Source organism: Mauremys reevesii, linkage group 7, assembly GCF_016161935.1.
Source record: "Mauremys reevesii isolate NIE-2019 linkage group 7, ASM1616193v1, whole genome shotgun sequence".
Taxonomy (NCBI): Eukaryota; Metazoa; Chordata; order Testudines; family Geoemydidae; genus Mauremys; species Mauremys reevesii.
The window spans coordinates 107959874-107970046 of record NC_052629.1 but is presented as its reverse complement, the minus strand read 5'-3'; the positions used below and the strand labels follow the sequence as shown (position 1 = coordinate 107970046).

The 10173-nt window shown below is 49.5% G+C and overlaps 1 protein-coding gene across 1 annotated transcript; it reads left to right on the top strand.

The window, feature by feature from the left end:
• The first annotated feature begins 1383 nt into the window (after positions 1 to 1383).
• LOC120368965 (protein B4) lies at positions 1384 to 7872 on the top strand. Its single transcript, XM_039481781.1, has 5 exons — positions 1384 to 1537; positions 4082 to 4365; positions 5100 to 5238; positions 6711 to 6769; positions 7147 to 7872. Exons 1-5 carry the CDS (start codon positions 1522 to 1524, stop codon positions 7609 to 7611), a joined length of 963 nt encoding a protein of 320 aa, XP_039337715.1. The 5' UTR covers positions 1384 to 1521; the 3' UTR covers positions 7612 to 7872.
• The last annotated feature ends 2301 nt before the right edge of the window (positions 7873 to 10173 follow it).

The window sequence follows — 10173 nt, the reverse complement described above, 5'->3', positions numbered from 1 at the left end:
CTGACTTTGTTATTGTGGACGAGCAGAGCTTATTCTTTCATTTTGGCAGAAAGACCCAAGTGAGGGATGAAGCCATTATTCTGCTCACTGTGCAGCAGGTGAGTCCTCTAGGGAGCAGACCCTGGCTCCTTTTCAAACACCTGCAAATGCTAGCTTGGAAGAATCATTTGCTCCATCCATCATTAGTGAACAAAGACTCTTTTCTTTTTCCCTCTTTGACTTATGGAACCTCTTTGTTTTTCCTTTATAAACTGATGAGTGAAGTTAGTGCTTATGAAAATGAGGGGCTGAAGAGCGCTAGCTTGAGCCAGTTAAAGACTAGGCCAGCCCAGTGAAGGGTTTCTCTCATAATCCTGCCAGTGTACCTCTGCCCTGACCTCCAGCATCCCTTGCTGTTCCAATCCAAGGTCCTGGAGCACATAGCTTGCCAAAATGCATTACAATGAGGCTAGCAAGCTCATATGGGGACTAATCCTGTGTGGGGCTGAGTGTCTCCTGTGAGGTGCCCAGCAGACTGCTGAAGTTAGTGGTAGGAAATGTTACTCAGCAGGCTCAGGTCCCTTGTGCCCTAAAGCAGGATGAGAACACAGACCACCGGGAACGTGCAATGAATCTTGGTGCTCGACTCTGTGGCTTCATCCAGCCTAGGGAAGCCTTTTCACAAACAATCCGTTGCTCATGCTCCATTTCCTTGATTTTGCTGGCTGACTCGGTCACGCAATGCCAGGTGGGTTGCCAAGTGTCTAGTTTTCAATCGGAACACCCGGGTGAAAAGAGACCCCCACCAGGCAGTGCAAATGAGCAAGTGAGTGAGGGTGGGGGAGGGTGAGTGACGGAGGGAGGGGGGATGGAGTGAGTGGGCTGGGGCCTCGGAGAAGGAGTGGGGCAAGGGTGTTCGGGTTTGTGCGATTAGAAAGTTGGCAACCCTCACCTGTCCCTGTAAGGTGTAAGTGCACAAAGAACATGGGCTCAGTATGTCCAGCCATGTATGTATTCCCATCACCCGTATGCTCTGAACAACTGGGATGGTCCATTCCGTTAAAATCAGTGATGCACCACCCACATCCCACCGTCTACTGCCACTTCAGCACATGAGCTGACACAGTGCATGGTTTCACTCGTAAATTACATTTCCCAAATGAGGGGCTGCTACTTTAATCTGTAAATTGAAAGCAATTGTTAGACTAACTCACAAGAACCTCTCTCATTTGTGGAATCCTCCCCCTGAATATTCTCCCCAGCACCCACCAGCCTGTTGCAAAGAGTTGGCAAACTAAACTCAGCACTCTGCCACCTGTTCCTAATCTCATTGGCATTGGGATTTGAACAAGAATAATTAGCAGCTGCCAACTGCAGCCCTCTCAATTAAGATGCTAATCAGAGGAATTAGCAGGAAAGTGAGATGAACCTGTCAATAAAGCCTGCTTTGCAGCCAGCCTTGCTAGGCCTCTTTTAAGATAAAGTTTTGTTGGTGGGGTTTGTTTGTTTTAAAGTTTAGTGTCAGTATTTGAGCTTCTTGCAATGGACCTCAAGCCAGGTAAAGAAAGACACTTAACCAAACACTGAATTTGTATGCCTCTTCCTTCTTTATTTTTTTTTTTGTCTCCACTGAATGTGACGTCAAAGTTCTGATCCCCTTCGGTACAAGTGAATCCTCTTGGGTATCAATCTGTGTCACTCTTATTTTCTTACTAAACTGTAGCCTGTCTGGGAAGGGGCTGAACTTGGCTTCTCTTGGTTTATTTAAAGGAACTTACTTAACCCCCTGAACTCTTTTGGCTTGATGAAAAGCTCTGGGCTCTGCTTAGGGCAGTCTGTGGAGAAGCTGGTGTGTATGGAGCTTAGAGGGCTTAAGAGAGAAAAGGTCTAAACTTCCTGGAGTCTGGCTAGCGTGCAAGAGGCTCTTTAGCATCTTCATGCTGCTCTAATAAATAACATTACTAAGGCAGCAGGAGGTAGCCGTGTTAGTCTGTATCCACAAAAACAACGAGGAGGCCGGTGGCACCTTAAAGACTAGCAGATTTATTTGGGCATAAGCTTTTGTGGGTAAAAAACCCACTTCTTCAAATGCATGGAGTTAAAATTACAGATGCAGGCAATATATAATGAGAGAAGGGAGTTACCTCACAAGTGGAGAACCAGTGTTGACAGGGCCAATTCAGTCAGGGTGGATGTGGTCCACTCCCAATAATAGATGAAGAGGTGTCAATTCCAGGAGAGGCAAAGCTGCTTTTGTAATGAGCCAGCCACTCCCAGTCCCTATTCAAGCCCAAATTAATGATGTTAAATTTGCAAATGAAGCTTAATTCTGCTGTTTCTCTTTGAAGTCTGTTTCTGAAGGTTTTTTTGTTCAAGAATAGTTACTTTTAAATCTGTTATAGAATGTCCAGGGAGATTGAAGTGTTCACTTACTGGCTTTTGTAGGTGAACATTCCTGATGTCCGATTTGTGTCCATTTATTCTTTTATGTAGGGATTGTCCGGTTTGACCAATATACATGGCAGAGGGGCATTGCTGGCACATGATGGCATATATAACATTAGTAGACATGCAGGTGAATGAGCCCTTGATGATGTGGTTGGGTCCTCTGATGGTGTTGCTAGAGTAGATCTGGGTACCAAGTAAGCAAAGTAAGGTTTGCTACAGGGATTGTTTCCTGGGTTGGTGTTTCTGTGGTGTGGTATGTAGTTGCTGATGAGTATTTGTTTCAGGGTGGGTGGAGTGGGGGGTTGTCTGTAAGTGAGGACTGGCCTGTCTCCCAAGGTCTGAGAGTGAGGGATTGTTTTCCAGAATAGGTTGTAGATTGTTGATAATGCACTGGAGAAGTTTTAGCTGGGGGCTGTCTGTGATGGCCAGTGGTGTTCTGTTGTTTTCCTTGTTGGGCCTGTCCTGTAGTAGGTGACTTCTGGGTACCTGTCTTGCTCTATCAGTCTGTTTCCTCACTTCCCCAGGTGGGTATTGTAGTTTTAAGAATGCTTGATAAAGATCTTGTAGGTGTTTGTCTCTGTCTGAGGGATTGGAGCAAATTCGGTTGTATCTTAGGGCTTGGCTGTAGATAATGGAGCGTGTGATGCCTCCTGGATGGAAACTGGAGGCGTGTAGGTAAGTATAGTGGTCAGTAGGTTTCTGGTTTAGGGTGGTGGTTATGTGGCCTCACTTATTTGCACTGTAGTGTCCAGGAAGTGGATCTCTTGTGTGGACTGGTCCAGGCTGAGGATGATGGTGGGGTGTAAAATGTTGAAATCCAGGTGGAATTCTTCAAGGGCCTCCTTCCTGTGGGTCCATATGATGATGTCCTTAATGTAGCACAAGTAGAGGAGGGTCGCTAGGGGACAAGAGCTGAAGAAGCATTGTTCTAAGTCCAACATAAAAATGTTGGCATACTGTGGGGCCATGGGGGTACCCATAGCAGCGCCACTGACTAATGGTGCCTTCTGATAGGCAGCAGAATACCTGTGTGGTTAGACCTTGGACTGGGGACTCTTGTGTTCTCTTCCTAGCTTGCCCCTAGTTTTTTTTTGTGTGACCCTAGATCACTCTGTAACCACCTGTAAAATGTAACTTCCTTTGTCTATTTAGCCTGTCAGCTTCTGGGGCGTGTCTCACGAGGTGTCTGCCTACACTACAGTAGGAGGTGTGATCTGCAGCTCCTGTAGGCATACGGGTGCAAGTTTTCATCTAACAAGCTTGCTGGAAATACTAGTGATGACATGGCAGCGTCATGCATACAGCTGCCTGGAACTCTGGAAGTTACCTGCACTACTAGCTCATGCTGACACCTGCGCCACCATGTCCTTGCAGCTATTTTTAGCCACATTTTGCTAGCTTAAAGCTAACACAAGTATGTCTTGCCAAACTGCAAATCCCACCTCCAACTACAGTGTAGACATACTCTGTGTGTTTGCACAGCGCCTAGCACAATGGGATGCTGGACTTTGTAGATGCTAATATTAAAAACTGGTTTGTCCGTTCGCCACCTGCGAATTCACTTTAGCTTTCCTGATAACTACGGTGAGTTAAAAGGGAGATTCATGTTGGTGCTTTGGTTACAAGTAAACAACCTCTTCAATTTACTTTTCAGCTGAAGTAACAAGAATGGCCAGAATATCCGGGATCTTTGACCATAAGACTAGAGCTAACCACCCGCCAACCCTAAGCATGGTGATTGAAGCTCTGAAGGCCCAAAATGAGAAAAAGGGCACTTCTGTAATAGCCATCAAGCGCTACATCCTTGCCAAGTACCCAGCTGTTGACCCAATAAGGCTAAAATACCTGCTGAAGAAGGCCCTGACTAAAGGTCTTGACCATGGCTACCTGATTAGACCCCAGAACTCTTTGGCATTAGGGGCAACTGGAAGATTCAAGGTGAGTGAATTGGCTTTCTACAAAGACAACCTTCAGTGGAAATTTTCTGCTAAAGAACCTGTAGCTTTAGGCAACGGGATAGCAATTGTATGGGCCAGGGCTGTCCTACAGATAACTGGGTGGCAGCACACTTTGCATTGTGGGATGTGCCCCAAATGCCCTCTACAGCAGTATTTCAAAGAGGCGGCTGGATGGGTGACAACTCTGGGCTAGGGAATGTTGTTTTTGTTTGTTTAAATGGACAGGCAGGGTTGTGACCAGGTGCCGTCATCTCTGAGTGGGAGAACACAGTACTAATTACAGAGCACTCACTCTTCAGTAAAGGAGCTGCTTGTTGGCTAAAGGTGGATGTGGTATCTCTACCCTGAAAATATTGATTCCTTCCCTGACTTGGATTCTGGGATGGCCTGGGACAACTAGGTGTTACAATGCAGCTGGGTGAATGGGACAATAGGAAGTGACTTCCATCCCCAACCACTCTCCAGCCTTGGCTGCAAGTCCTCCGTAACACGACATCATGAGAGGATGCTACACAAATCCTTACAGCCAAAGGGAAAGGCTCGTGTAAGCCACCTGCCTCTAATTCAATCAACACTTCTAATGTCTGCAGACAAGCTTCTGTTCTTGTTTGGCCCTGGGTATAGCACTACTGAGTGTACTAAGTTGCTCGGTAGCAAGCCTCAATGCATGTGCTGGAGCAGAGCAGTTTCACTGATCTGTTCTTGTACTCCTAGCTAGCATCAGAAAAGCCCAAGCTTAAAAAAAACTCTAGGAAGATGGATCCAGCTGGAGAAAAGGCTCCTAAATCAGAAAAGAAGGTGGCACGGAAACCCAAAGCCAAAGTGACCGCTGACAAAAAAGCAGAAAGTAAAGGTAAGGGCAGCAGCTTCTTCTTCCCCTAAACTAACATTGCCTGCTGAGATGTCAGCTGTGTGCAAGGATGTCAGATCTGTGAATTTTAATGCCACCCAAGAAGACAAATGTCCATGCTCAGGGAGAGGGGTTCAGGAGTCCCTCTACAGCCGTGAACTTGACTGACCAACTTGAAGTATATAAGCTAGAATCCAAACGGCTGATTGCAGGAAGCAGTGGTGGAAAGACGGCCTTACTTTGAAAATTAGCCATGTATTCTGTGTGTCTGTGATGGACCTGATCTTATAGAAGGGCAGAACATCTGTAGCAGCCACTGACTTCAAAGGGGGCTTGTTATTTTGGAAATATTGGGATCCAAGTTGGCACCTAGAATCAGTGGCCAATTCTGAGAACATGGCTGGATTTATGCGTCGCTCAGCTGAGCAACACGTTACGCCCAGAAGCCTGCTGCCTAGTTGGTTTGAGTTAGGAGAGTCTGTCACCCTAGTCTTCCTAAAGAACATGTGGTGATAGTTAAAGCCCATTGACTTCAAAGTGCCTTTTATGGATCTGGGCCTTAAGTGCCCGAGAAATGGATTTCTCAGAGCTGGCGGAGCTGCCTAAATTAGCCAGGAATGAAATGCTGAGGAGAGGGGCTTGGGTGCCCAAGTGGCTGACACGGTGCGCTGGCCTGATGGCCCAGAGAGTGGTGCTTTCCTCTCCTGGGTGAGACACCGACACCTGGTCAGCTGCTTAAGTTGCCCATGCCCTAGCCGCTGAAACGCTCCGTACTGCTCACTCTTCCTCTCTTTCCCTGTGCCCCCAGCTGTCTCTGTGTAGGTGCTGTGCTGCCCCCATCCTATTGGCCTGCCTGCAGCCCTGCTGCTGTGGGGTCTGACTGCTCTTAGGCATGCTCAGAGCACAGCCACAGGATTGGGACCGGCTGGCGATATAGGCATTCCTGTGCCCAGGTTGAGCTCACTCTTCAGGGACTCTAGTGCTTTGGTTTAAGCAAGGGCTCCAAGCATCTCATTGGCTGTGCTGCAACTAGGCTGCTTTGGAAATTCAGATCAGCAGAAACTTAAGTGCCTGGGGCATTTACCCACTGGGGTGGGGGTTGGGCAGCAGTGCCTGAGCTTTGAAAAATCAATGGTGCTTGTTAGGTACCTAAACTCCTCCTTAAAAATCTGACCCTAAATCAATGGTGCAGCTTGCTCTAGCTATCATCAAGGTGGAGTCAGGGCGGTTGCTTTTGTAGGTGCTATTTGCTACCTGGTATATATCATAACTGCGTTGATCCCATACGAGGCATTTTTCCTATTAAATTAGCAGGGGCACTTCTAGGTCTGCACTAATAATACCTGAGCTTTGCTTGGAAGCTTAGGCCAGGCAGATCCAGAAACCCTTAAATATCGTCCTCCTACGGAATTTACAATCTTGTAAACATAAGTAACTGACTCACCCATGTCGTTTCTTTCCCGTCTTCTCAACAGATGCGAAGGAGGAGAAACCAAAACCTGTGAGCAAGAAACCCAAGGCAAAATCCAATAATGTAAGTATTGGTTGCCAAACGAAGGATTCCATCTGTCTACCTTGCTCAGCTCTGTGAGCGCTTTGCTTGTGACTGGCTTTAGGCGCTGCCACTCTTGTATGCTGCTGTTTTAAGGAACTTGCCTGACTCTGTGGGGAATGTTGGAAAGGAAACCGCTTCCCGTTCCAGAGTCCTGAAGCGTTAACTCTGTTCAGGCTGAGAAGGAAATCGGCCCTGCTTGATCGGCTGTTTCTAAAACACGTCTTGCCATGCAGAATACAGGCCACGCTTCTGAATTCAAAGCTGCTGTCTATAAGAATAATAAACTAACTTAGCCACAGGCTTGTGGGTGACCTAGTACATGCTATTACGGTGACATTCATCCTCCTCTCTCATAGGCCCAGCCCAAAGCTCCTGCTAAGCTGAAGACACCCAGTGATGCTCGAAACGTTGTGAAAGGTGACAAGAAACCAAGTACGAAACAGGCACCTCAAGCCAGGGCGGTTGGGACCAAGAAAGCCGCCTCCAAAGGGAAGCCGGCCTCCGAAGCAGATGGTGCTTCCAAAGCAGAGGCAGAGCATGAAGACAAGATCAGCACTTCCAAAGCCAAGGGGGCAGCTCCTGGAGCCATGGGGGCTGCAAAAGCAAAGGTGGCTAAAGGTGAAAATGAGCCGGCCAAAGCAAAGGCCGCTGGTGGGACAAAGAAAACCACTGCCAAAGGGAAGCCTGAGGCAAAGGGCCCTGTGAAAGGCAAGGGGAAGAAGCCCGAGGCAGCCACAGGCTCTCTGCTTGGCAAAGAGAAGGATGCAGGAGAAGGTAAAGCCTCTAAAACCGGCAGCAAGCTTGGCAAGAAAGCAAACTAGGGCTTCCCTGTCCTGAAGGGACAACTGCTTGGGTGGGGGATGGGGCATGTGTGCAAAATGGCCGTCCCCAGCCTGAGGAACATGGCAGCTCTGTCTCCCAGTTCCAGATGGGGCCCCAACAATGTTTTTAAACTATATTCTGAAGTGTGCTCCAGTCACTGCTGTTAACATCTCTTTTAATCTCTGGTGAACTAAGCTAACTGATTTTAATCTTTTGTGTCTTTTTTTTTTCAATAAAGTTACTGCATCCTAATAACTAAACCCTGTTACTGGAGTCATGTTCCTCCTGCCTGGGTTAAGGACCTGGCAGGTCATCTTGACCCATCCTGTCATAACCCTGGAAACTGCGAAGCATCAATTCCTTCTGCCTCTTCCCTCCCACCCCCTGCAAACCCAGCTAGGTTGAAACCTGAGCTTGAGCCCAGCTGTGGTGGATTCCAGCCTCATAATCAGGACAGTGATAAATGCCAGTTGGGTGAAAGGGAGCAAACTGCTAGTGTGGCAGCAGTCCAGGCTGGGGGTGGGGTGGGGAGAATAGCATAGAGCTAATGAACAAAATACATTCAGGGCTGGATTTCCATAATGGAAACTGCAGCCAGGTCCTGCAAACATGCCCTTTGGCTCCAGCTGGTGTTGGGTGTCCAGCCCTCATGAACGCATAGGTTGCTGGGCTGCATTAGTTATATGAACTTGAGGAAAGGGCCCAAGCCATCAATCACAACTGTAGTGACATTCAGCCTCCAAACTTCTGTGGTCTAGTGCTATGATTAGGGCAGAAAAACTAGGATTTAATTGGCGGCTAAGGACTTGCAAGCTAGCACTTGCTAAAAATCCCACTTGCTAGAAGGTCTGAACTCTGGCACTGCTGTGTGTGTGGTGCCCTTCTTAGCAAGGCCACCACTGGATGCTGGCACTGTGTGGCTTGTAATTTCTAATAGGAATAGCACCAGGTAGCTACAGATGTCCTAGGCCCTCTACGCACACTGGTGCAACAGGCACAGATGAAGAGTGTCGAAGCTGGTGATGGTTAGATGGGTCACAGTGGTGGGGTGGATCTAGCTGTGCACCTGGCATTTCCCTCCCCCGCCCCCCACACACAGGGGCTTTGGATAGACTCATTGACCTAGTCAGTGCCAGGGCTGCCCAGAGGGAGGGGGGGGGCAAGGGGGCAATTTGCCCCGGGCCCCACAGGGGCCCCGATGAGAGTTTTTTGGGGCCCCTGGAGCGGGGTCCTTCACTAGCTCTGGGGGGCCCAGAAAACTCTTGCGGGGCTGGGCCCAGGCGCTTCTTACGCTCCCAGTCTTCGCCGGCGGGGGGTCCTTCCGCTCTGGGGCGGAAGGACCCCCTACTGGCGAATTACCGCCGAAGCGGGACCCGCCGCCGAAGTTCAGCTCGGTCTTCGGCGGTAATTCGGTGGCGGGGGGCCCTTCCGTTCAGGGACCCACCGCCGAAGTGCCCCGAAGACCCGCGGTGGGGGCCCCCCGCCCCTGAATTACTGCCGAAGACTGGGCTGCACTTTGGTGGCAGGTCCCGTTTCGGCAGTAATTCGGCGGCGGGGGGCCCGCCACGGGTCTTTGGGGCACTTCGGCGGTGGTCCGGGAACGGAAAGGCCCCCCGCCGCTGAAGACCCCAGGCCCCCAGAATCCTCTGGGTGGCCCTGGTCAGTGCCCCATATGGCTCCCACCTTCAGGCAGAATAACTCCTGTTTGTCCTGCTACAGGGCTCAAGGGAGTTGAGAACTTATTTCTCCCACCCCTTCCAATTGATGCAATGGTGTGTGGACAAATCCTTAATTGGATTGTATTCTCTGTGGGGAAACTCCATAGTAGTAATGACAGCCACTGCTCTTCCTTACCCTCTGCTGTGCTTAAACCTGTAGTTAGTGCTTCTCAGTGTCACACCACAGAGGTAGAACAGCCCCCAATCTCCTTCCTCGTGCCTGGGGGTGTGGGGCCTGAGCCTAGTGAATGAGACACTCCAGCCTTTCCTAGTGGAGCAGGCCAGCCACCAAAACAACAGAAGCCAAATGGGCTCTGCTTCTGCCACCTGCCTGTGGTACCCTTAACTCCTTCGCTGTTGCTCCCAGTGCAAGTGGAGCAGGTTCTAGTGTCGGGTTGCTTATCAATGACTAGAGCAGAAAGGACCCAGAGGAAGCAGGGTTTCCAGGTGTCTGGTTTCTGACTGGAATGTGCAGCTGACCAGATGCTAAAAGTCCAGTTACCTGCAGTAACTGGAGAGAGAGAGAGAGACCTGATTTCCCTCCCCCACTGGCCCCTCTCTCCAGGGACTGACCTCCCCTACTGTGCCTTGATTTCCCCAGCCCCTTGCTATGCCCCTTGACCCCGCTGTACCTCAATTTCCCCTCCCCAGGCCTTCGCTCCAGGGACTGCCCTGATTTACCCACCCTGGCCACTCACTCACTGTGCCTTGATTTCTCCACCTCAGCCCCTTGTCCTGGGGCCTGACCCCTGCTGAAGGCACTAAACCTAGCTAAGTATCAGAGGGGTAGCCATGTTAGTCTGGATTTGTAAAAAGCGACAGAGTCCTGTGGCACCTTATAGA

What these genes read in the sequence shown, in the direction of transcription:
- LOC120368965 (XM_039481781.1), top strand. An exon ending in GGGCAACTGGAAGATTCAAG is followed by an intron (nt 4,366 to 5,099) that starts GTGAGTGAATTG and finishes TTGTACTCCTAG; the next exon opens with CTAGCATCAGAAAAGCCCAA. An exon ending in CAAAAAAGCAGAAAGTAAAG is followed by an intron (nt 5,239 to 6,710) that starts GTAAGGGCAGCA and finishes TCTTCTCAACAG; the next exon opens with ATGCGAAGGAGGAGAAACCA.